The following is a 25,890-nucleotide window of genomic DNA, read 5'->3' as shown; positions in this document are numbered from 1 at the left end:
GCCTGAATTGCTCCTTGTTTATGAACTCCAGGTTACTGCAGCTAGCCTTACTCACACAAACAGCCTCAACCCTCTCTGGTGATGGGTGACTTCTCTGAAAGTCTGCACAACTGCCCTTTCCATATGCAACACTGGGTTACCACCACCTGTCCTGCACAGCTCACAGGAGAGCACAGCAAAGTAGCACCAGCTCTGAAGAGCATCTCATCTGAGATATCTTTGCTCACGACAGCTTTGGGCCTCAGAGCAACAAAAAGATAAAGTTCCCAAGACAGCTCTGGAAAAAATGACAGAGCAAGAAGCAGGGGATGCCCATCCCTGCTTCTAGCAGCCTCCAGCCCAACGGAGGGATGCCAGATCAGCGTGCCACGGCAGAGCTTTCCCTGAGTGAGCTCCTCCACCCGCTGCTGCCTGACTGATGCACCCTGGGAGCGCTGCTGCAGTCCAGCTCATTTTACAAAGCATTTTTAGGGCTATTATAAACAACAATTTGGTAGTGCTCTACAAAACGCACCTTGCCCCCACGAAAAGCAGTTCCTTGTGAAAGGAAGAAAAAAGAAAACAGGAAAAGTTTTGAAATCTCCTGACAAGCAGCTGAAAGAGGCAGGCCATGAGCTGCTGCTAGAGTGGCCTCATGGGTCTTAAGATGTCTGAAATTGCTTTTGGATCATTATTTTTGCAATCTTCTCTTCTTGACATACTTTTTAATACAATGGACAGGAGGATGGCATGTAGGTTTTATCCCTTAAATGAACGCGAGGGACATATGGAGCGTGGCCACAGCATCCAGACATGGACCAGACAAAGAGCCTCCTTGGAGAGGCACAAATGAATGAAAAGGATGGAAGGACACCTTTCCCATAAATGTATTCCTATGAAGGACAGCATTCTGCCAGCTCCTTAAGAAAGCAAGAATAAAGGACACAAAGTATTTAAGTTGGAAGCAAAAAAGCCCCCCAGGATGGGTAATGCTCCTCTCAAGTGTTGCAGGATAGCTCTCTAATAGCATCTGTGCACTCAAAGTAGCCCTTCGCCATACTCTGCAGGTGAAGTTACATTTTACTTTTAACCTTTAACATGCAAAAATCCTCATTAAGCATGCTGCAAAAGCAGCAGAGAGGGAAAGAAACAAGAATTTCTGCAGGCAAATAAAGAAAAAGGAAAAGTTCAATGCATTATTAAAAAAACAGGTAAGTAGGACAGAAACCCATGTGTGCACGATGCAGGTGTTGCTTCTGCAACCTATGGCACGGTATTCACAGCACAGGTCACACAGCTACACTGGCTGGAGGCACCCTGCTCTACGAGGCAGAGAGGACAAGCTGTGTGCAAGGCTAAATTCAGCCAGCCTGGTCCATGGCCACACTGCTGACTAATCAACCTGCCTCTTTTATTACCAAGCCCTCCAGCTGCCTCGCAGCAGGCTCTCCCCATTCCCTGCTTTCCTTCATTTATTTTCACTTCATTAAAGGACAAGCAGTGTTAGGAAGAGGATAATGCTTCTGTAAGATGAACCACTAGAGAAGCAAAGGAGACATTTAAAAAAAATAAAGGAAGGAGAGAAATTGAGCATAGAAATCTCCTGCAATAAACCTTGTGAGCATGTAGCAGATGTGAACAAAGAACTGCAGAGGATGCTCCATCCTCTACGCTTCTCCCTTCCCCCATCCTCTGAAGTGCATGTGATGAGATCACTCCAGTCAAACACACATGCATGGCACAACACTAAAGGAAATCAATATTTTTGTTAAGCACACGAAGTCTGAGCAGCCCAGCTACAGGCAGCCTGCTTGACTTCACCGTTTTTGTTGGGGCAAGCAGGACACAGGCAGCATGCGCGCGGCCACCCTGAGCTCTACGGCTGCCACTGCGTGTAACAGGATGAGACACTCGGGTGGCGAGAGGTAAGCGTCCGTAACAGATTTCATCTCCACAAGGTAGGCTGGTCTTTGGTTTCACGCCTCATTAGAAGGGGGAGGCTTGTGCCAGCGGAGAAGCAGTTTGCCTCACGCTGGGAGCACTAGCAGATGGTGCGTGCTGCAGGCTCTGCAGAGCACCCTTGCCGCCTGACACTGTGCCCCACAAGCTGCAGGGGTGCACCTGGCAAGGGACTCTTCCTCCGCCCGTCTTGGGGGTGGATTGATGAAGTGTTCTCTGCATGCTGTCGGAGAAACAAGCGGCTCCGTTTCAAGCTTGCAAGCACATGTCCCCCACACTCCCACCCCATCGCTGGCCTCCCAACGTGCTCGGTTGTTCGGTCCGCGCCAGCTTGCTACCGGGCCTTTGGCTGTGCCAAGCATCACTGCTTACCTTTTTGAGGGCCTGGTTTCCGCATTATATCACCTGCTGCTGTCCTTATTCTGGAACTGGCTTGCTTTTAGACAACTGAAGATGTCTAGGACAAAAGAAACAAACATGAGAAAATTCCCCATTCTGGAGCACACAGTCATCTGCAACATTAAGTAATCACACAGTGGGGAGAAAATAAATGCTCTTTCACCCTGGGTTGCACAGAACATCTACTGAACACAGACAATTCATTTCAACCCCCCTGAAACTACAAGTCTTTCTCCAATATGTGGACAACTTCAAATTTATGGCAGCGGGAGTGGCATAAATAAGTGAGAGGAGCATATGCCAGTCTTCGTGCTAACTCTACAGCGAGTCCCGAGTGTGTGCATGGAAGTGGGGGCTGCTCCTGCTCACTAACAAAGGGAGATAGAGCTGAAATTTATGAAAGAAAACACATGGAAGCATAACATTAACTCTGGCAAAGCAGCACCACAATCCCCAGCTCACCACTTGCAATTCAAATTGCTCACAGCAGTTGTGGGTAATAAGGATGAGAAATTGGACAGTGACCCAGGAAATATTTTTGCTGTTAGTACTGCAACGAGTGTCCAAGTTGCGCTGCATTTTTTTCTTCCTGGTTGGAGGAAAACTGGCTGGACTGTTCCCAACAAGAAAAAGCATTTGCCTTCTTGTTATAAGCAAATGTTACTGAAAATCAGAGCTCTTGGGAGATGTGTGCTGGACATGCAGACAGAGACCAGTGCTCCTACACAGCCAGTCTCGCAGGGCAGTGCCTACTGCATACACCGAGCCTTGCCAAGCCCTGACAGAAAATATCTAAATGAATGGCTGAGCTGCAAACAAGCCCTTAGGAAAGCTAGTAAAAGCATGTTTTGACACTACACTAACTAATGAAAGATTAATTGTGTCAATATAACTCCATTTTGTTCACAGTGGGGCAGTCAGGCAGGAGGATGTAAGAGGAAGTTGTCTCAGGACGCAATGCTGCGTTTCTGCTTAAAGGGTTATTTACAGATCCAACTTGGCAAGAAGTTTTGATTTTGAAAACCAGCCTTCTTCCAAACCTAAGAGAAATAAAGAGTTTAATTTTTTTATAAAAGCACTGCAAACTTCAGCCCTTACATGCAGTGCTTGCAACATTGAGCAATACTCTGAGAAGGAAAATACTAAAGGAATATTAAGTACTAAAGGAAAAAAAAAAGCCTAGTTGTTTTTTAATCCAAATCAAAAGGTATATAGTAGTTTCTTATTGCCTCTCTCATAAATAGCGTGTTTGTACATACTTGTGAAAGGAGTAAAGTTTCTTTTCCTTTCAACAGCGGAAGGTAATCTACATGTGAAAGCTTATTTACAACTTTTAATGCTTCTTTTCATAATTTTCTTCAGTCATTTTTATTAAAAGCTAGCAGTCATGGTAGGAAAAGTCCCCCAGCCATAAAACCCAGGGTGAAAGGTGTTACATAAAGGCACCAGACAAGCATTGACCATCCCTGGCTCTGCACCTCTGCTTTCTGCTCGGCTCCCCCAGATGTGGGACTTTCTGAAGTATCTGAACACTAATCATAAACCTCATGCGTTTGGCACAGGACGGGTGCTCCTGTGCCACTCAGATGGCTTTTGAAAAGCTGCTTCAGCCTGAGCACTTTGAGCCTTACCCGGCAGGGATGTGTAACCCTTCTCTGTGTAAGTATTTGGAGGAAAAATTTGTGACCACTTATGAGATGCTCAGATACAACTTGTGGAAGGCTGAATCTCAGGAGGAGAGGTGAAACTCCTGCACCCTCTGTCCTTGTGCAGATGGCAATGGGAGTAACCGTAACTACTTGTAAAGCACACAGATGACTGCTGGTGTCCCTCAGCCAACACTGTAGTGGGCTCCCAGCAAGATCTCATGTGGTGGAAGAGAATGAGACATTGTAAATGTTGCTCCTATTAAAAAAAAAAAAAAAAAAAAAAAAGGCAACTCTGCCCCAGAGGAGAAGATTTAGGCTCCATGGGGACTCCCACTCTGCTGAGAGCCACATGGGTGCCAGCCTGCGGACAGTATGCTCCAAAACCTGCTTCCAAGAAACTGTCCAAATGAGATGGCCTCATGACTCCTGCCACCCTTCGCAGTCCTCCACCGCAGCTTTGCACCATCCAGCTCCCCCGTACATTCTCATACCACAGGACAGAAACACATGGTTTCATCCTGCAAAATCATAACTCAAAAAATGGAGAAAACAAAAAAGCAAAATAATTAGTGTGTTTCAGGGCCTTATAATGCCCAGAGAAGAGCCAGAGCCAAACTCCACAATGCGTGGCTTCAGCCTGCTTGCCCTGGTGGCAGCTAGCCCTGCGTAACTCAGATGCCAGCCACCAGAGCCACCAGAGCCACCAGCCTCATCACATCCCAGGGACAGGGACTGGTCCCTGCCCATTCTTCTTTAGCCACAGAGACATAGCCCACGTACCCCAGCCCTCCTGAAACTGGTATAAGGTGGGCTTTACTAACATAGGGCTTGGGAATTGGTAATTCTCACTGGCTATAATTTCATTCTGTAGTTGCGCAGAGAAGCCGTAAAATCTCCATCCTTGGAGATACTCCAAGCGTCACCAGCTACCATCCTGAGCAGCCTGATCTAACCTTGAAGTTGGGTCTGACCTCAAAGCCAGCCCAGCTCTGCGTGCGGGGCTGGACCAGACAACCTCCAAAAGTTCATTCCAACCTGAAATACTGTATGATTTTATTTCACTGACAACTGATTGGAAGGCAAGCAGAATTGCCCTATAAGCTTTAGCAAGCCTGAAACACCCCAGTGAAGAAGGCAGACTTCAGTCTAGAGAGAAGAAAGGGAACGGCAGAACAGGCAAGCTAACAGGCACTGCAGGACAGGGAGAAATGCAGTATGGATGTATGTGGTCTTTACACTGTTCAGGGATTGAAGACTAAAAAAAAAAATCTTAAAGTAATAAATAGTAGAAGCTACAGTTTGATATCCAGGGGGGAAAAATGGGCTATCCACACAGGTAGATCTTCCTGAATGACCTTAGACACAAACATGCCCTAATGAGAACTTGTCAGCTGGGTCAGTGACACAAAGGAGACAATCTTACTTTTGCATCAGATAAAGCATTGGAGATTTACATAGCCCAGCACATGCTGCAACATTCCATCTCCAGAACCTGACACTTGTACAAAGCTGCATACCAGAGTTAAAACTCCCCTCTTTTTCAAAAGCTGTATTTCTCATGCTTGTGGATATCAAGACAATCTTGCAAGCATGGACCGCAGTTTTACATGGCGTTGCTTTCCAGAATTTATACCCTGAAAGGACAGATCAATGTGCAAACTCATTTCAGCAAGATGCTACCTTAAAATCTAAAAAGGCCAACTGATTTGCTGCCTTTTTTAGCAGATAAAGTGCCTTTCCCACAGTTTCAAACAACTTCCACTCACCGAGATATCAAAAGTGCCAACGGCTCCACTGAACTGTCATGGGCTCTAGTTCCCCATCATTCCTACAAGACAGCAAAGTCAGTACAAGTACTGCGGCATATCAAAACCTGAAAGCATAGAGACAAAATGAAAAAGTTTGCATTTAATTGCAGAAAGGCTAGGTTACCAGTTACATTATTCATGTTCATATTTAATTCATTTAAAACATCCAAATTTAAACTTAAAGACAGCTGCAACAAACATTCCCACTTGCCATAGCAAAGCAGCGCAGAACTTGACACAATTTAAGTTCAGCTTGCAATGAGTACACGGGACTGCAGCTGTTAAACACCTTTGATATGAGTAAGATCACATCAACTGAGTTGGTATAAACTAGTTCAGCTTTTGTAAAATGAAACTATCACACAAAGATGGATTTAAAAGACTAGACCTGATTAGTAATAAAAAGGAGAGACGCCACAGGAGAGGCATATAAAATAACGAATAGCACGAAGGGAGTGAACTGTGGACTCCAAATTATCCCTTCCACAGTGCAGCAGGGCAAACCTATAATACTAAAAAACCCCAAGTATATACCAGGGAGAAGGAAATTTTGTTTATTGGAAACTGACAGACATGCAAATTCCTCATGGAGGATGTTATCAAGACAAGTAAACAAGTAGCACTAAAAAAGGACAAAGACATTCAAAAGCAAAACAGCATTTATGACTGTATCAAAGTATGAAATGCACAAGCCATTGGTACTCACACCTCAAGAAAAAGCTGACTGAAAGGTGAGGTGACCAGCCAAATCCTGCTCACCACATTACCACGTTAGCTGCTGCACTTTGCCAAAGAAAAGCCAAGCACTTCCCTTGCTGCCAGGCTGCCGGCACCGGGTTGCGACCAGAGGCAGGACACCAGTTTGAGACGCAGTTTTGTTAGCACACCAGTGACTCCCTGCATTGGTTTACACCAAGATTTACACCTCGGATGTATTTTCCTTTTTCTTGTTCAAAAAATAAAGGCAGCACAGAGGCAGCCAGGGCTGGGAAGAGCATCCCAGGGCATCCCGAGCTCAGACTGCCGTTCTCTCCGGCGGCCACACTGCACAAACCTCAGCATAAACATCACCGAAATGCATCTTAATCTAATTACGTTCTCCCCCCCACTGCTCTTACCAACAGGCTCTTCCAAAAGTTCATCCTTATCATCCCTAAGGGGAGAATGATTCAATTTACCTGTGCCAGATTGGAAAGGACCTTCAGGGTTACAGGGTAGCCTCTCTGCAATATTCTTCCACTAAACGGTGCAACGGCAATGTCAGTAAAGCAAAAAGTGTGAAAATGTGGGTGGAAGATACTGTCACATCTATACAGACCTCATAAGATGCATGTAATCTCTTTATCTACAAAGCCTCCGCTCCTTCAGAGTGCATAATTATGAAAAGAGTTAAAGCTGAGGTTCTTAATGTCTCTTCTAGGCAGTTCTTTATTCGACTAAAGGCACCACTCGCATCTGAATTATTTCCTGGGGTTGTTTGGACTTCCTATTATACGAGGAAGATTATGGTGAACCTTGGGATGGAGGCCAAGTCAGTTCACAGCGCTACCATGTTTGATTGAAAGGGTAACTGAAGTTTTGTTGACAGCGTGCCAAGCTTCAAACCTCTTTGCACAATGCAGATGCCAGCAGGCAAGATGTTTTCAGAAAGAAGAGGAAGAAAACTACCAACAGTGAAACTGAAAAATGGTTTTATTAGGTCAGATACATACCCCACAGATTAGGATCATGAAAAAAAAGAAAACTCTGCATATTGCCAGAGGACTGTGAGAATGATGCTTCTTGGAAATCCCATGGGACAGCAACAAGAGAATCCTGATGGTTTCTCATAATGCAGTCATTGATTTTTTTCCCCACAAAAGCATGGGTCTTGAGCACCATGACCAGTCCAGCTAGTAAAAATCCCTTCCACATAACCTCTGCTTCAACCTTCTGAGTTTTTTCTTCACAGGTATCTTTCCATCAAACACTATCAATGTTTCCAATAATGAAGAGCGACCCCTTACAAATTCCCTCGGGGAAATGTGAGGGCAGCATTGTAAGTTCCTGCCTGTCAAGGGTGACCGTGGTGCTATCATTCCAGCTTCCCAGCTGGAGGCTCAGGCCATGCTGGCTCCTGTTTCAGCACCGTTCTGGAAGCCCATACATGCGTCACAGGTTACACGGGAGCATCCAGTTGCATCCCGACCTGATCAGAAAAGCAGGCACAGAGACATGATGAGCAGATGCATATAACCACCTCAGCCCGCTCATTTAACATCTTTTTTTGCCATTTTTAATTTCTATGGTGGAGAAAGAAAGGCACTTTCAGCACACTTGAGAAATTAGAGGACTGCCAGCATGTGATTTGAAACACTTCTTACCTCTTTTGGTTTTCATACCAGGCTTAGCTCCTCAGATTTCTGCCCGACCTGCGGACACTGTAACTTTTGCTGGTCTAAAATCATGGTTCTCCCCCTCAAAGCAAGCTCTGATGAGGCAGCCAACTGACTCCTCTTCTGGCTAGAAGCCAATGACCAGCAGACAGCTTCCAGCACCAGCCTGAACACCAACCTCCTCAGAGCCAGCCACAACCAACAAGGAGTACTGAAACAAAATGACAAACAAATGCTTACATGGGACCTGAAGGAAACTCTCAAGAGCAACCAGCTGCAAAGTTTGAAGAGGCAAATCAGAATTTGTCTTGACCAACAGGTTTATTTCCTTCCACCTCCCTGTTACTGTCTTCCTGGACAAGACCAGAGTTTTACTTCTTGTTTCACATTTTGGCAGCTCTGAACAAAGGCTGATGAAGCTACAGCTCCTCTGAAAGCATCTCCCCTCATTAGGTCTCGAGGGTCCCTACATTCATGCTAGGAAATTTTTCAAAGAAACACTGTAACAATGAATGTTCCTATTTCCATCTGGAGTACTGATCCCCTTGTGTGATCTGAAATATCTGATGGCTGCAAACCATTACTCCTCCTTCTACCAGGATTTTGTGTCCTTTCCAACATCTCTCTTTCTCTGGAACTAATTTTATCTTTCTACCATGTAAGAAGTTGACTGATAAACTCCAGACTTCATGACTGGCTCCTCAGAAACACATTCTTGTGAAAGATGTTAAGACACTGAGGTGTCTCAAAGATGTGATCATGAGCAACACACTTCCTTAGCCCCTGAGCCAAGACTCAGGGGAGAACATACTTTAAGAGAGACAAAAACATGTAAAAAACTTGGACAGACCATGTTTCTACAATGAAAATATCAACTTTATGACTTCCTTTTGAACACCTTCAGGCTGGAGGGGAGAGGAGATGGGTCAACCTCCTAGCAAATGACAGCTGGATCATCAGACACTGCCGAGTCGAGCTCAAGGGAAAGCCAACAGCTCAGGATGAGGGTGAAAACCAAGGACCACTGGAAGGAATTACTCACCACCGTGAGGGAGGCTGCAGCAGTTACCATGTCTCATACTGTGGAGGAAATGAAACAAAACCTTGCAGGATTCCAATAAAGGTTTCCTTCTCTCTCAAAAAACCCCCAACATGAGCCTTGGCTCAAAATAGAAACATCTTGCCACGTATCACTGCAAGCAGACCTTGCTCTCCACGAAGATTCAAGAAGTTGCAATAAAAACTACGTTTGGCATGCTCCAGGAACAGGATACCCAGGCCGAGAAAAATGGAGAGAGGAAAGGGCTTAAAAAAAAAAGCTAGGTGAGATAGTCCGGCTTGAGTCTGTTAAGAGGAAGCCCCTTAACATGTGGAATCTTCTCAGTACAGACTCTTCTACTGATGAGCTGAGAGTTAAAAGCCAGCCTGGTCCATCCACATCTGCCATTTCTGTAGTGATGGGAGTGAGCACTCTGGCCCTTCAAATCATCTTTGACTGCTGTAAGAAATTCACACATTGTTGAAAAATCAGAACTGCTTTTGTTTTAAGACCGGTGTTGCTTTGCTTCTTAAAAAAACCCCACACAAATGAAAAGAAAACAGTGCAAAACCTAAAGCTTCCCCATGCAGGGCAACACAGAACCACAGAATGGTTTGGGTTGGAAGGGACCTTAAAGATCATCTAGTTCCCACACCCCTGCCATGGGCAGGGATAAACATCAAGCAGACGATCCTGTGTTGCTCCTCCCCAAGGCAGTACTGCGTTGAAGGCTTGGAGCAAAGACCTGGGCTGCCTCCCATTGCCAGGGAGACAGGGAATGGCCCACCATGAAGACTGGCTGATAGGGCATAGACTTAAGCTAATCATACAAAACCAATCCCCTGTCATTACAGTTGGGCTTAAGGAAGCTTCATTATGCTCTGGAATTTTTTCAGAGGATCCCTTCATTGCCGGTCCCGCTGCTGAACTGACTTTCAGGCTTTGCATTGCCGTTGTTTCCCCTTGAGTGAGCAAAGTTGCTGGGTTAAACCACGACAGCGGTACACAGGCATTGCTGTGAACGAGGCCACCAAGACCACAGCTCACCATAAATGTTCTGAAGGAGCTTTGGGAAAAGCAGCAGGTCTCTGTTTCTGCGTGTTAAGCAGAAACATTTCTGACCCGTACCACCACTGTACCTCCAGTTGAGCTCTCCCAAATGCACTGTAACAGAAACCAACACAGAAGACTGACTTTTGGGGCAGATGAGGCATCTTTTACATGTAGAAAACCGATGGACTGATGGACTTACCAAGTGCTGTATGGGAAGGACATGCCAAAGCAAGGAATTGAATCTGTGTGCCCTAGGCTGATGTTTCTGCCACTGAACCACCTGCGTTATAACTATTCGGTGTCAGCAGGACTCACACAGTCAAAAGTTAAAGTTTTCTCCCTTTAGAAGAGGAATGGTTTGGGCTACAGCAGTGGAAGCTATCTAGAGTGGCATGCCAGCGTACCCAACACCCAACCCACAGAGGTCACCTTGAAGCAGAGAGAAAATTTCACACACATGCGGCACTCTGTAGTCCTGAGCCCAGCATATTCTGACCATACCCTGACACCCTGATGGCTGGGAGCCAGGCCACGTGCCAGTTTTGCACATAGCTGGGTTTCCTTTCAAAGCAATCCCAGGAGCACGTAGAGGTGCAGACACGGTGCACCCCAGCACGCCTCTGCGCTGGGTCACACATCCCCCATCACCCAGGGAGAAGCTGGAGGGCACACACTGAGAGCAGGGTGTAACGCAGAGCACCCTCTCCCATGAGGGTGCACCCAGCCTGCGAAGGCTCAATGGGAAGGCCAAACTGATGCAGGAGGTAAAGAAAGTTTTGCAGAAATGTGGCTATTTTAATCTGCACTGAGCCACATGCCAAATCCAAAAGCTATTAATGAAAGCAGATGGCTTACAGAAGACCTTGAAATGGGATTCTGCCCATGATGGTTACAAAGTCACCCCATACAAAAGCACATAATAGGATGCTTCAAAGTCTTTAAATAAGAATTTAAACAGGAGTGCATGGTTTCCATATCATCACCAGGCTGTAAGAGAGGCACAACCTTCTCTCCCAGCTACATAACAGGCTAATACAGCATCCCTCCCACAGTAAATCATGACTGCTTTTCCAGACGCCAGAAATGTGCCCCAACGTGTAAACTCTTCACAGGTCCCTGTTCAACACCCAGTATATATATTCTACAAAAACCTGGTTAATCAGCCTTGTATTTATTCTCTGCTGGACTGTGTCTTCTTAAAAATTAAGCTCTTTATGGGATGGGAGATATGGGAAGGAAGTATCAGGTGGATAAATATATACATGATTTGTAATACTAACTGATGAAATGAATGTACCTTAACTCCTGGAAGATATTATATACCCATGTCTCTAGCAAGGGGAAACAAGAGGCAATCCAGAAAGAAAAGTCTGACTTCCAGTTGTGTCTCTATTGGAAATATCATGACAGACTGTACAACGATGCTGCAAGCTGGATGTGAGAATTCCTGAAAGAAGATTTTGCATTAACTATTTCTAGTAATGTAAGTTTGATAAAGTTTCAGCATAGCATTCTCAGGAGACCATAAGCAGGAAAAGGCAGCTCGAGGGGGAATAAAAAAACCAAAGGGATGGTAATTAGGGGACACAACAGAAATGTAAATGGAGAAAGCCTTGGAAAGAGAGGGGAAGGAGATGATCTGATCCCTTACATTACCATGTATCTTGCAAGCACTCCAGCACAAAGGAGGAGGATGCTCCCCAGGGACAGACACACAGGGCAAGGTGTTTCCACTGAAACAGCAGAAAGGGAGATGAGAGCTCAGGGAATGGACAAGAGCAAACCAGCCCTGAAGAAAAGGTAAAGGACAAAATCACCACTCTCTAATGAGCTAAAATACTAGAGACGTGGGGTATGATGATGGTTACATACACCTAGAATTGCATTTTGCTGTCTTCTGCTTTCTTTCTATAACTGATCCTAACAATTAAATTGAATGCTTAGCAATAACCCTTGGGAAAATATACAGGATGAAAACTTTCATCCTTAAGCCTCACATGGCATCAAAGCAATCACTAAGCATGTTACTTAGAGCGCTTAAGGTGCTCTCTTCCCGCACCCAGCACAAAGTAATGACCTGCTCTGGAGTTAAGTATTTTTTAACTTCCTGGGGTCCAGCACCAAAACAGTCACATCCTTACTGGAAAGCAGCACTGGGGACACATGCGACTCAAGTCACGCTCAGGGGTGAATTCTTCATAGATCCGTATACAAAACCCTGTCCCTGTCTCAACACCCATACAGCCAACCTTCCCAGACCTGCCAAATACAACTCTCTCTGCCCTCCTGAACCTGTTTTCTCAGAGAAGACAAGGTAAGATGATCCCTTTAGTATATATATCCTTAGAGTGACAAAACTCAGGGTCTCCCCTGCCAAGCAGTACAGCCAGATTCAGAATCAAGCGCTTCCCTCCAACACTCCCAGCAGCTGATTCTTCTTGTGCAAACAGAGGACAGACAAGAAGAAGTTCCTACTGATCTGCCCCACCTGCGAAAGAAATGAAAAAAAAAAAATATCCGAACCCTCACAGTATGGAGCAGAGCCACACAAACCTGGATTTAGCCCTGCTAGAGCTGGAGAGGAGTTGGTCTCTGCCGCTTGGAGCATGGAGACAGAAATCCAGTCCCTGATAGGGGGAAAGAGTGATGTCCGGGTGGGCAAAGGGAGAGGCTGTGCCATTACTTCTGCTGCCTGGCCTCCTTGAGCCCAGCAGCAGCCTGCCAAGGCAACAGGGCTGCACGGGAGAAGAGAGCTCACAGAAACTCACTGTACCCCAAGGGAGTGGCGTGCCGGGGCAGGAAGCAAGCATCTTTGTTTTATTTTCTTGCTCATGTAGGGAGATAATAATTCATCTATTTCTTCAGAAAAGGAAAGGAAATTGCAGCAGTGCAACATGTCAAGAGAGAAGAGAAGAGCCAGGCTCACCGAGGATGGGTATTAATTACTGCTTTCTATTTTTATCCTGTGTATAACTCTGGTCTCGTCTGTGACTTAAGGAGCTAAAATCTCAGGAGTTGAAACTGTAAATCTATTGAAATAGGTGAAATATCCTCTATGGGCTGCAAAGTCTGGATACAAAGAAATTCTAACAAGTGCACATCAAAAATTCTGTAAATTTTAATAAGAAAAGAGAAAGCAATCTAGCAGTACACAGAAATATTATCTCAAGAGAATTACTCCCAGAGAGGAAAAATCACTAGCCAGTTCCTGCAAGAAATGCTGAACAGATTGCTTTTAATTACGTAAAGAAAAAGTTGTTAGGCTGCTTTACATTCCTGAAGGGCCAAGAGTTTGGAAAACTAAAAAATACATTGTGAGGCCCTCCACTGTTGTCTGTACAAGACACTACGAAATCTCTTATTTTGGCAACAACATGTACATATGGTAGATGCCAATATAAAAAAAAAAAAACCAACCATGACCACAAGCAACCAAAAGTCCATCCTGCAGCTATGAAAGTATGTTCAGTGTCTGCCAAAGAGCTAATGAAAAAAACGCACTCTTATAGAGTGTATCTGCTAGATGTTAAACTACCTGCTGGACATTTTGTACAGCTTATAAAGCCATAAAGTATCACGGGGCATTTACAGATTTTCCAGCTGACAACAACATGAAATAACTGAACAGACCCAGAACAGACCAGGTCCTCTGGTCAGGCACAGTGGATAATGCTGAATATATACTGCCACATATACAACTAGAAATTATGCCAGCAATGCACAAGACAAGAGCAAAGCTCTTGATGGAAAATGAGCCAAGATAACAAAGCCATCCCTCACCCCCACTGTAATGCTGGACAACAGTGGGACTGTCAGATTTACAGTGTAGGGGCTTGGATAATGCCCAAGTGGAATCAGTTCCTCCTGCCCTGTCTGGGGCACAGGCAATTCACCGTCAAGCAAGCTGCTACCTCCTGCCATGCTGGGGGACATGTGGCATTGTACAGCCACCCAACAACCTCCATTTTGGGACTGCAGAAATGACAACATGGACTTCACCTCTGAAGACATGTGACAAGCCAGGAAGATCGGCCATCTGTCACGGTTTATTTCCCCTGTGGTAAGAGTCAAGGGCTCCAGGCAAGCAGCAAGGTGGTGGCCTCGCAGGTTAGAGATGATACCTGTTGCCAATCAGTCACCAATATCTTCTGGATGATGTTATGTCAACTGTACATAACATGAGGTACAGCAGATATTCTGCTACAGGGAAGAAAAACATTTTACTGACTAATCTGCACACAAGGAGAGAAATACTAATAGCACCAAAACCTGAAAGATGTAAACTTCCACCACCTAGGGAACAATGTGGGAACCATGCATTATGCTGTTACTGAACTAGAAAGAACTACTAACAGAGATGTAAATTAACAACAATCCCAACATTTGGTGGCTGATAGCACATCACTACACATTAGCAGAGTTTTCAATCTTCCATTCACAGCTGATACTCTAATGGAAACCCCCACCTGAAAACTTTTTTTTAATGATGCTACACTACCACAAATAGTTATTTTCTTTAAGAGTCTGACTAACAACTCGGACGCAAGCTGATGACAAGGGTGTCTCCACAGCCTTTTTGCAGGCAGGCGCAAGCTTGCCAGACACCAGAAACTCTGAGCTGGAACTGTGCAATTGCAATCAGTACACCGCTGCCCAGCCCAAACGCAGCATCATGCAGCTACAAGGCTCCCAGTTCAGGGCTGCCTTGCACTGGGCTTGCTACCAGCAAAAAGCAGGGAGTATTGCTTTCCACCTGCCAGGTACCTTTCAACAGTCTTGCAGGTCTGGAGAGCTAGCATAGGCACACACAGAAGGGCATTTCTTATCAGGCTGTAGAGACATCCAGCCACCAGAAGCGTTCAGACAACTGCCTGACAACACGAATGTGCTCTACGTACACGTAACAGTGAAAAGTTTCACCAAGGACTTCTGCAGAAGCAAAATGGAAATAAAATTATGAGGTTTAATACATAATGAGACTAAAGACTACAGTGGCAATGATTTCCAGGAGCTGGGCAGATAGGAGGGCAGGAGCACCATAAAGGCATTGTGCACATTTGCACATTGCTGAAGTCTCCTCTTGCAGGGCTGCAGGAACAGTCAAAAACAGGAACAGTACAAAAACACAATCCAGGAAAACATATGAGCCCCAGGGATAACAATTAGCAGATACTAGTGGCTAGAAAATACAGTAAAGAAGCAGGATAACTGTGTTACAGAAATATTCATGCAACACAGAGGTCTTCAATATTGTTACTGCTTTACGGCTAGGAGTCCACCCCAGCCCATCCGGGCATTGCGAGGCAGTAACTCTCATCCCAGGAATAATTTGAGAGTGCCTCATCCCTTTTTTTTCCCCTTTCTGAAAAAAAAAATCACAGCCTATTTCAACTGTAGATCCCTCCCTGAAATGCATCGTAACAATTTTATCAATGATTGAAATGAAGAAATGTTCTAACACCTTGAAGTTATTAGAAAGACCCATCGTAGCATGGAAAGGTATGGGAAATCAGCTGCAGATTGTGAAGTTCCACAGCAAATGCACATTTCATAAAATGTTCAACCACAGGCAAAGGAGACAAAACCCCACTCCGTGACAGAAAACAATATTCTGCTCCTTCCTACCCAGCGACAGTTTTATCAGCAGCATCTCTATATGACGTTTTGAAGTAATGTAACTTTTAATGTCATATTATTGAATTTTATAAAATGTATTACTAACCAAAAACTCTGTAAGATGTTTGAGATGTGCATTTTGCTATAGAAGTATGAGACAGCCATGGAATTTGTGATATACAATTTTAATAAAACACACATCACTTCAAGTACCACACTTTCACTGACATCAGTTATGGCCAATACAGCACAAAGAGTCGGGACTAGGGCTTCCCGGCTGCCACACACATGTAATTAAATATACGGCAGTGCACGAGGGCCAGCAGATGCTCTCTGAACACAGAAGGGAAAGGTAGAAAGGAAGATCAAACTCTACACAAATGATTGTTTTTACATTTACAGAATTTTTCATCTCTTTGGTAGCCTGCCAGAGAGAAGGTTAAATGTCAAAATGATGGGGGTTAAAGTACAGCAATACCAGCCTGAAATCAAGCAAAGCTCCTTAATCATCTGAATAGTCAGGCACTGGAGTAGATTGCCGAGGAAAGTCTGAATCACCATCATTGGAAATCTTTAAGAACAGCTTAGACAAACCTCTAGGAAACAGTACGTGTAGGTAATCTTTCAAGGTCACTTCTAGAAATACTGAAACAACCAAGACTCTCTTCATAAGCATATATCTGATCACACAACTACTGCAGTATTTCAATGGACTGTAGCACACTTTTTAAAAATTTGCTGGAACAAGACAAAAAAAAAAAAAAGCAAACAAACTCAGCATACACAGAGAGCAGCAGCCTCCAGGCTGCGGGAACATTCGCTTGACTTATTTTTAGAAAGTGGAATTGGTGCAACTTCCTCCTCTGTCCGCATCAGACTTCATCAGCTCTTCTGCCTGCTCGTTGCGCCTTCACTTAAATAATGCTCCATGTGTGTAGAGCAGAAATTTCTCCTACCTTACGTGTGCCACTTGGGCAGGAAAGGCCACACTCTGGCGAAAGAGGGGAGCGGAGAGGCGAGGGCCTCTTTGCAGCAGCGACAGCAGGGAGGGGAGCGCCTGCTAGGAGATGCCCAAACACGCTGTGGAGCCCACCCAGCGCGTTCAACCCGAGCTTGGGGAGCCAGCCTCACCCTAACGCCGCCACCTCTGCAGACCGGCCGGTTTCAGGAACATAAAGCAGCACGGTGTGGACAGCATTTCGTGTCGCTGGGAGCCAGAGCCAAGCCCGCGTTCTCGCCTCGGAGAAGTGCTGCTCATCCCCGTCCCCCCACGTGCAGCCCAGCCCGGCTTCCTAAGGACTCTGCTCGCTGGCGGCTGGCCTCCCCCGCGGGCTGCAGGCAGCAGCAGGCTGCAGGCAGCAGGGGACACGGGGAGGGCAGGCAGCCTCTGGCAAGCGGCCCAGGGAGGCTCTCCGACCGCCAACAGCCAGGAGGTAGTAGTGGAGAGGGAACACAAGCCGCCCCCCCACCCCGCTCGCCGGAGACGCAGCTGGACACGCGTCCCACCGCAGGCGGAGAGGGCTCAGCGTGGTGGGAGGAGGCAGGGGCTTGCTCGAAATGGGGAAGGGAAAGAGAGGCCCAGGAGCAGGAGATGAGGTGCGGCCGTCGCACAGGGGGAGGTCAGGGCAGACAAAAACTGGCACTGGATGCTGGCTCCTGGGAGGTATTGCAGCACTGCTTCTTCCAGGCGGGCGGTGGGCAAGGCGATTGCAAACGGCATCCGAAAGGACCGTGGCTCCCTCGGTGCAAACCAGCTGCGGGCCGAAGCAACGCTGGGCTTTTCACCCTGTGCAGCGCTCTGCCAATGCCAAACTGAAAGAAACGGCACAAGCGTCCTCCAGCGTCCTCCAGCTCCCCCCGAGACACAAATTCCTTGCTGGAAAGCAACCACTTTTCCCAGCAGGACCCTTCCCTGGAGCCAAACACCAGCAGTACCCTGGGGGAGCTCAGAAGGGTGAGCCTACCCCCCACAAACCCAAGCAAACTGCAGCAGATGTAGCTCCAGCAATGTGTGAACCAAATTTGTCCCCTTGCCACGATAGCCAGGAGAAGGGACCTGACAGAGTGTCCGGTGCAATGCTGGAAGGGCCAGGAGAGGGGAGGAATTGCATGTGTTTCTCAATGGGCAAAGATGGAGCTTCACAAATTTCCACTGGCATCTACTCCTACGCTTTCCATTGTTAAAAACAAAACCGAGCCACAGGGAGGTTTCTAGACTGTTCACACTGTGTCAGTCTGGAAAACTTAAGAGCTAATTGAAGTTGGGTAACTCGGAGCACACTGGCTGGGAGAAGGTACCTCCAAAAGGAGGTAGGCTTCTGACTGGTGCTAATACCATTTGATTTATAACACATACAAAAAAACTTCTGAGCAAGAAACGGACAGGGGTGTATGTAATTCAGAAGCACAAGCTTGTCCCAGGGGAAAAAAAAAACCAAAAACCAAACAGTCCTGCGCTGAACTCTCATGTCAGCTCCCTCGTGTTGGTAATGGCCATATTGACTTATCTCTACTCTCGTTTCCTTATCTCCAATGACCAGTTACCAACCAGACAGAGGAGCTGCAAGGGTGGCTTACCGCTGCTGATAAAGTCATCTCAGGAAGACAAGTGCTGGTAGACTCCTCTACAGCAGCTTAAGACATCACCCCGTCCATCTGGCCTGTTGGACAAGGCTGCCCGTGCAAACAGTGGAGGCAGCAAAACGGACATTCATCTTTTCCTTCAGTTCACAGCCAAATTCTTGAACTTTTGCTCAGGATGAGTCTGCATAAAACCGTGAGACTGTGCACAGCAAGAGCGGAGGCACAGACACAAACTCTGCTTAAATCCCTGCTACAGTGGCAGAAACATTTGGTAGGTGTCTGAGTGAACCCAGCAGATTACAATACTGTATATCACAGCGTCTAAATCTGCTAGAGGTTGTCTGCCAGAAACCTTTGTAAAAGAGCTAAGTATTATTCTGTTTTTTTAAGGAAATTTAACGCAGATGGAGATCTCTGGGAATTAAAGTTTTCAGCACCAGCCAGGCTGCAGCGATGCCCCTGCATGGAACTCTCCTTCTGCTTGGTGAGAGCTCACAACTGAAGCTACCTCTAAATTTCCTATTAACAGAGACTGCTATGCAGGACAATCAGCAAAGAGCACAGCTTCACAAACGAGAAGCACTGGTGATCTCCAGTGCTCATGTGCCCCCACCAGATACTGGTTTGACACCACCAGCTCAGGCCACTAGACATGGACAAGTCCTGTTTGCTCCAAGCCCAAGCCCAGTGAGACCTGGTGACACAGATGGAAGATTTCATGTGTTTCCTGCTACTTTCAGGCTTGCATTATCACTTTAAACATTGAGCAAGCATTTTATAAAAGTCTCCCCTGTTAGATTATTTAAGCTTGGTAAGAAAGGAATTCTTTACAAACGTATTTTAAAAAAAAGGCATTTTCCTTTAGGACTAGACCCTGTCAACCTGCAAATAAAGTGGGATGAAACATAGTTCATGTCACACAGCTTAGAGTGCATGTGCTACACCAGGGCATACCACTGAGGCAAAGGAAAGGGTCAGAGTTACAGTTCCACTACACTAAGAGTTTAACCGTGGGGATGATTTTTACCTTGGCCTGTTTCTGAATTATATAAAATAGACACATATGCAGGAGATTAACCACCTTGCAAAAGAAACTGGCAGCCAGAGCTGCTGCTCTCTCCTCAATGCATTTTGCTTCATTTCTCATGGACCCCTCCTGGCCATCTTGTTAGGAAACTTTTCAAACATATATGGACAAGTAAACAACTCAAAATCTGCTTGTCTCATCACAAACTGCATTTCAGTCGCAGCCAAGAAAAAAAAGGAAAAAAGACAGGAGGCTAGATGCAAACATTATGGCTTTAAGAGACCCAAACATGCCAAGCTTTAACTTACACCAGCTCCGAGCCCACACCGCTAGAACGCTACTCCAGGTTTTGCAAACATGAGTTCACCAAGCCACTCCAAGTCCTTTGCCACAAACGCACAGTTCAACATGCAAATACGCAAGCGTCTGATCTGCATTCTTTTTTCACATAACAGTACTTAGACATACCCAAAATGGGGTCATTTGGGCCCACTTATTACAACCGCTCCACAGAAGCTCAACTAACACAGTCCTACCAAGCCCAGCGTGACCACAGCGCTTTAAGGAAAGTGTGGATTGACAGCAGAGTCCAGAGAGGGGCAGAGATCAGCTGTGCAGGCAACAAGCCAATGTGAAAAGAGCAGAGAAACAGAGCTTGTTCAGCTTAGGAAGAGAAAAAAAAGTCTTCAAATACTTCAAATTTAGATGCAGAGATGTAGGGAGTAGAGTGTTGTCCATGTGCCCTGGAGATCAGAGAAGGAACAGACTTAAAGTGCAAGACAAAGATTTAGATTAAACACCACAAAAATATCTCTAATGGTGAGGAGGCCCGAGTCTCGGCATACATCATCTGCACAGGATGTGAACTGCCAGCAGGAAGAGCCTTAAAAGAAGAAACATTACTCAGGGAGGGTTTAGCTGTGTACCTGACCTTACGCCCAGGTTGGGAAACAACGATGACATCTCTGGAGGTCCTCCCTAGATACACTGTGCCTGAGGCTATGAAGCAAAGTCTCAGATATTTAATATCTAATTTAAAGGTAGATTAGATATACCGCAAGGACACAAGCCCCAGATCACCCACATCCTAGTCTGAAACACAGCTACTTGATGAATAACATCAACATTTTATACTCTAACAGCATCTCTCGTTTAAAGACACCAAACTGTGCTGCAAAATTCATGAGAAGTGACTCAAGAGTTAAACATTATTAAAATTTTAGACACAGGAAAACCAGGGGGCACAGGCTCATAACTTGCAGGGGATGCCACTTGTGCTCCTGTTCTAAACTGTGCATTTGCTTTCTTTTAATTAGCTAATGATCTGATTTATTTAATACCAAATATTTGACTAAAAAGCAGATTATCAAGATGTAGATTTATCATTTCCTAAGATGTAAATACTGAAACAGGAGGATCAAGGGTCAATGTATCTCTCTCAGATAAAACTCACTTTAACCCTTAATAAAATAAATGCTTTAAACAACACAGAAATACCTGTATTTCCCTATTGCCCATTGTAAAGGACTCCCCTATTTTTGTCTGCATTTTCATACCATCTACTGGGCAGATTCTGAACTACCCAACGACACAGCACAGGCCCTGCAAGGCTGCATCCCATGGCAGTTCATCCCCAGCTGAGCCCCCCAGGAGCCAAGTTTTATTCCCTGCATTAGCAGCAAGCCACAAGCCAGTGCTTGCTATGAAGCGCAAGGGAGGTATGAAACCACCATCCCATACTCCAAATATTTCCAGCGAGCGCATGGGGACACTGCAGCCCAGCCAGAAAAAGCACGAGGGGAAGAGAAGAGGAAGGCAGAGAGGAGGAGGAGAGGCGGCCGTCCCTCTGCCAGCAGCCTCAGTACAATCCGCTGCATGCCGTCGCTCAGGCAGTTGAACCGAGGTGGGAGAATATTTTTCCCCAATATTACTGGCTGCTGAAGAGGAGCTACCACATGGCTGTTCTCAGCCACTCAGTGCACAGTGTTTACTATAAACAACAACAGTAAACAGAAACAGAGCCAAAAATCAAAGCTGGGTACCCCAGAGCTGGGTCTCCACATCCTGACTTCACCCATGGAAACAGTTTAGTATTCAGCTGCTGAACCCAAAACATCCAAGGCCAACGACAGGCAAGTTGCTCAGCGCATCCGAAACTTAGGCTGCCTGTTTAGATTTGCTATTTCTACCTGTAGTAGTCAAGACTCCAAACTGCTGCCACAGTTTTACACTGGAGCTTCAAAGAGCCTGCGGATTAAACCTGAACGGCATGTGGCAGGAGCCAGCCTGACACCGTATGTATTTTTAACCACCTCACTGTGCACAAAAAGCTCAAACCTTGTCTTACCCCCAGCTCTGTTCAAGCGCTCGACTCGGGGGGGGCTGTGAAGTTGGCGCAGACGTTTCCCCAGGGAGGGTGGTTATGGGATTTCTCCGTCCGGTTCCCGGGACCACCCTTGACACCTCCAGCGGCAGGGACCTGGCGGCAGGTCCTGCTCAGGGCATCACCGTCCGTCTCCACAACACACCGCGGTGACAAGAGGGTTTCACCGATGTCCTAAAGGACTCGGGGGGGAGGGAAGGGCACAGACCTTCCCCGGGCACAACCCGCAGGCAGGGGCCACCTCCTGCGAATCCTCCACCAGCTCGGTCTTGCTTCCCTTTTCATGCAAGGAGTGTCCGGCAGATAATAAACGGCGCCGGGGAGCAGGGCAGGCTCAGGCGGTCCGCAAAAACCGCTCTGAGGCCTTCGGGTGAACATGATAACCGTGGCCCGGTGCTGCTGGAAGAGCTGCTGCGCCCCGTCCCCCCGCGCTGGCAGGGCCGTCCCGGTCGAGCCCTGCCCGGGGACACCGGGAAGAACAACAAAGCCCCTCGAAGGTGCTTTACCGGGAGCTACAGCCCGCCCGGGAAGAGGCAGGCTGCCGCCGGGCAGGCGGGGGGGGGAGGCCGGCGCAGACAGTGTGTCCCCCCCCCCCCCGGGCCTCTGCCCCGCCGCCGGCGGGAGCCGCGGCGCCGGCGGGGAGGCCCCGGGGGGGGGGGCGGGGCGGGCCCTGACGGGCACCAACAGGTGTCGGCGGTGACAGGCCGCCTCCGGCCCCCGGCCCCCGCGGTCCGGCCCCGCGGGTGAGGCGGCGGCCGGGCCGCGCTGACAGGCGGGATCCGCGGCCGGGCCGGGCCTGCCGCGCTGCCGCCGCGGGGCCTACGCGCCCGACCCCCGGCCGGCCTCCGGCAGCGCCTCACCGGGCCGGGCCGGGCCGGGCCGGGCCGCAGCGCACGGTGCCGCCCCCGCCGCCCCCCTCACCTGCGCGGCCGCCGAGCGCTGGGGCTGCTCAGTCCCTCGCCGCCGCCATGTTTCCGATGCGCAGTGAAGGCGGGGAGCGGGGGAGGGAGCGCGGACAGACCCGGCCCGGCCCGGCCCGGCCCCGCGCCGCCCCCTGCCGCCCGGGACGGCGCCGCCACGCGACGCTGGGGGGCAGTTCGTGAGGGCCGGGCCGGGCTCGGCTCGGCTGGGCTCGGCGCGGCTCGGCTCGGCTCGGCTCGGCTCCGCTCGGCTCGGTTCGGTTCGGTTCGGCCGGGCTCGGCTCGGCTCGGCCCTCACGAACTCCCCCCGGGCGTTGCTGAGCACTGCGGGCGGCCCCACGCCGTGTCCACTCGGGACTGGTCCTCACGCAGGGGTAGACCCCCGTCCTCACCCCACACTCTGGGCACGGGGCAGACGCTCACCGTGTTCCCCACGCCTGCGGAGGAACCCCCCTGTACCCACCCGGGACCCTCTGGGCACAGGGCAGACCCCCGCCATGATCTCCAGCCTGGGTACGGAGCACGCCATGCCCACCCAGGACCTTCCGGGATCAGGGCAGACCCCCACTGTGAGCCCCAGCCAGGGGATGGACCCCCAGCGACCACCAGAGACCCTCTGGGTACCGGAGAGTGATGTCCATTCATGTCTGGGTCCCCACTGGGGACAGCCCTGTGCCTGCCCCAGGCCCCACTGGAGACACCCGGGACCGAGGTGGACCCCATGCAGCACAGCCAGGCCCTGGGGACAGACAACCCCCAGATATTCCCTTTCCTCCCACCCCGAGCAGGACCTCGCCCTGCACGCCGCCCTGCAGCACCCTTCCAGCTAGAGACACCACAGATGTACCTCAGTGCCCCAAATCCCCCCCAGACAGAGTAAGACCCCTTTGACTCCTGGCTAAAAGGATACCTCATGCTGCTGTTGTATCTCATTACCTTCACGGCACCATCCCCAGCTTGCATCCAGTGAGACCCCTGTGCAAGCCAACCCCATGAGCACCCGTGAACCTTGATGACCTCTCCTGGCCCAAGACAGACCTCCCTGTAGACCTCCTCTGTCCTGTAGAGCAACCAGAGCCTACACTTTGTACCCCCAAAACATCCCCTAGCACCTCTTAGCTAGGGAACCCCCTATGTGACACATGGCTACTGCAAGGGCCACCTTTGCCCCCACGACCCCCCATCAGCGATGTCTTCCCCCACATCCCTTTGAGCCCCTTGCACCGACACACCCACAGCCGCCTCACCAACACATCTATGCGTAGCAGAGCCCACCATCTGTTCGCCCCAAGCCCTCCACCCTCTGTCCATTGTAGCCACCTCCCATCCTTGCCAGTCAGGACACAGTGTTCCCGGAGCCAGGTTCCCAGCTGAGAATGCCATTTCCCATTTGCTCTATGCAAATATTCTGGCTGCTGGGTTTGCCATGCTGAAGACCCAACTGTCACAACTAAAGAAAGCCATTCATCTTAAATGGCAAGCAGGTCACGCTGCAGCTGGATACAGAGTATGAGATCATGTCCTCTCTCTGCTTGCTGGATTGCCAGGAGAAAAAAAATTAAGAAATTATTGGGTTCTGGAGGTCCAGTTCTCATCTTCTAAGCTGCTTATGTGAATGGTCGGTGGATCTAAAGGACCCCTGCTAGGTAACAGCGACTTCTCATGACCCAGATATTTCACTGGGCCAATGGAGACATCACTTTGGAGTGACTCACAGACATATGTGACAAGTCTTCTCAGGGAGAAAGCACCTGAACGCTTTCCAAAGTGTGTGTAGTGACATGGCCAACATCTGAGTCTCTCCCTGAATGATTTCTTGTTCTGGGGGATTACATGGAAACTTGTGTGTTTTAGGTCAAAACTGAAGCAAAAGATCAGAAGGAAGCATCCCTGGTGCAGACAGGGCTTGGTGGAGTTTGGAAAGGCTGTGCATGAGAAAGCTGTGCCAAATGCAGGGCTTCCTACAGTAAGTTGCTTTGTTATATGCGATGGAGGGAAGGTAGAGCCATGATTCATCTGTTTACTGCCCACTGCCAAATCTGTGATACCTCCCGTTCCTGGCCAGGAGCCCACGCTGATGCTGAGCAGAGAGGCACACAGCGAGCAAGGGCTCTGGTGGTGCAACGAGAGGGGGGACCTTCCCACTGCTGCCCATGGGGCAACCCATCAGGGAGGTCTGAAACCACCTCAGCCCATTCCTGTGCTCTTGCCTTTTTCTTCAGGGAAGTTAATGCCATCTCCTGTGCTGGGCAGAAGGCTGCAGGAGGGTTCCCAAAGAACAGAAATGGATGGCTGGCCTCTGTCTACTGAAGACAAGAGGCAACACAATGTAGGTGCTAACGCTGTCCTGGTTCAGATGCTGGACTTGGTCCAGCCTATGCGAGGCTTAAGATCCTGCCCAAGGCCAAATAAGCTTCTGCCTGGCCAGTAGCTAACCTCCGGGGTCCAGCAACTAGTCCACAGCTCTTCAATCCCTTTCTCAGGAAAAAAAAAGGGATCAGTACTCTCAGAGCAAAATACAACCTGTATTTGCCTGTTTCTCCCCCTGAAAAATTAAATAAAGACCTATACTTCATCGAATGGGGTGGAATTTCTAAAGCCTGCGAAGAAAACTCTCAAAGAGTGAGCTGTTCCAGAACTGCTGTTTGGAGGTTTCTCATGTCTTTTTCTGAACAGCAGTACTGACCACTGCTGAAGACGAGCACTGGCCTGGAAAACCTCTTGTTCCTAAAATATTCACATTGAAGGGATGGACAGTTGGAAATGCTGGTGAGGACTTTTTTTTTTTAATATGTGGAATACTCAGTTATGGTAGGACACAGAGGTGTGTTTACTTCCATATCAGGGCTTCATGGTGCTGCCTATCAACTTGGCATCTGAGCACCTTCCCTATAAATTCAGAAGTACTATCAATGCTCCTCATGGGTTTCATCAACTCTGGTATTTCCTCATTTCCACAATAATCGGGATTTCATGAATGGAATAAATGCGCACAAGCTAAGAGCTGCAAGATGCAGACAGGAGAGAAATTTCCCCATTGACTTCAATTTGGAGTTAGCAGCAGCTGACTTCAGAAGGATTTACATATGACATCCATATG

The 25,890-nt window shown here is 48.0% G+C and overlaps 1 protein-coding gene across 14 annotated transcripts in view; it reads right to left on the bottom strand.

The window, feature by feature from the left end:
- The window catches only part of SCMH1 (Scm polycomb group protein homolog 1), a 76,033-nt gene extending 53,125 nt beyond the window's left edge, over nt 1-22,908 (bottom strand). For 5 of the 14 annotated variants that reach the window (XM_052810657.1, XM_052810667.1, XM_052810665.1 and 2 more), the window contains exons 1-3: nt 22,792-22,906; nt 5,753-5,859; nt 2,311-2,395 (exon numbers count right to left, since the gene is read on the bottom strand). In XM_052810657.1, coding sequence (XP_052666617.1) covers nt 2,311-2,335 — 25 coding nt within the window. In that variant the 5' untranslated portion in view covers nt 2,336-2,395; nt 5,753-5,859; nt 22,792-22,906. Of the gene's footprint in view, nt 1-2,310; nt 2,396-5,752; nt 5,860-8,157; nt 11,207-12,814; nt 13,026-22,791 lie in introns of those variants that run through there. The other 9 variants (XM_052810666.1, XM_052810669.1, XM_052810659.1 and 6 more) reach the window with 8 other exon arrangements.
- Nucleotides 22,909-25,890: the final 2,982 nt, after the last annotated feature.

Source organism: Harpia harpyja, chromosome 16, assembly GCF_026419915.1.
Source record: "Harpia harpyja isolate bHarHar1 chromosome 16, bHarHar1 primary haplotype, whole genome shotgun sequence".
Taxonomy (NCBI): Eukaryota; Metazoa; Chordata; class Aves; order Accipitriformes; family Accipitridae; genus Harpia; species Harpia harpyja.
This window is presented reverse-complemented; position numbering and strand designations above follow the sequence as displayed.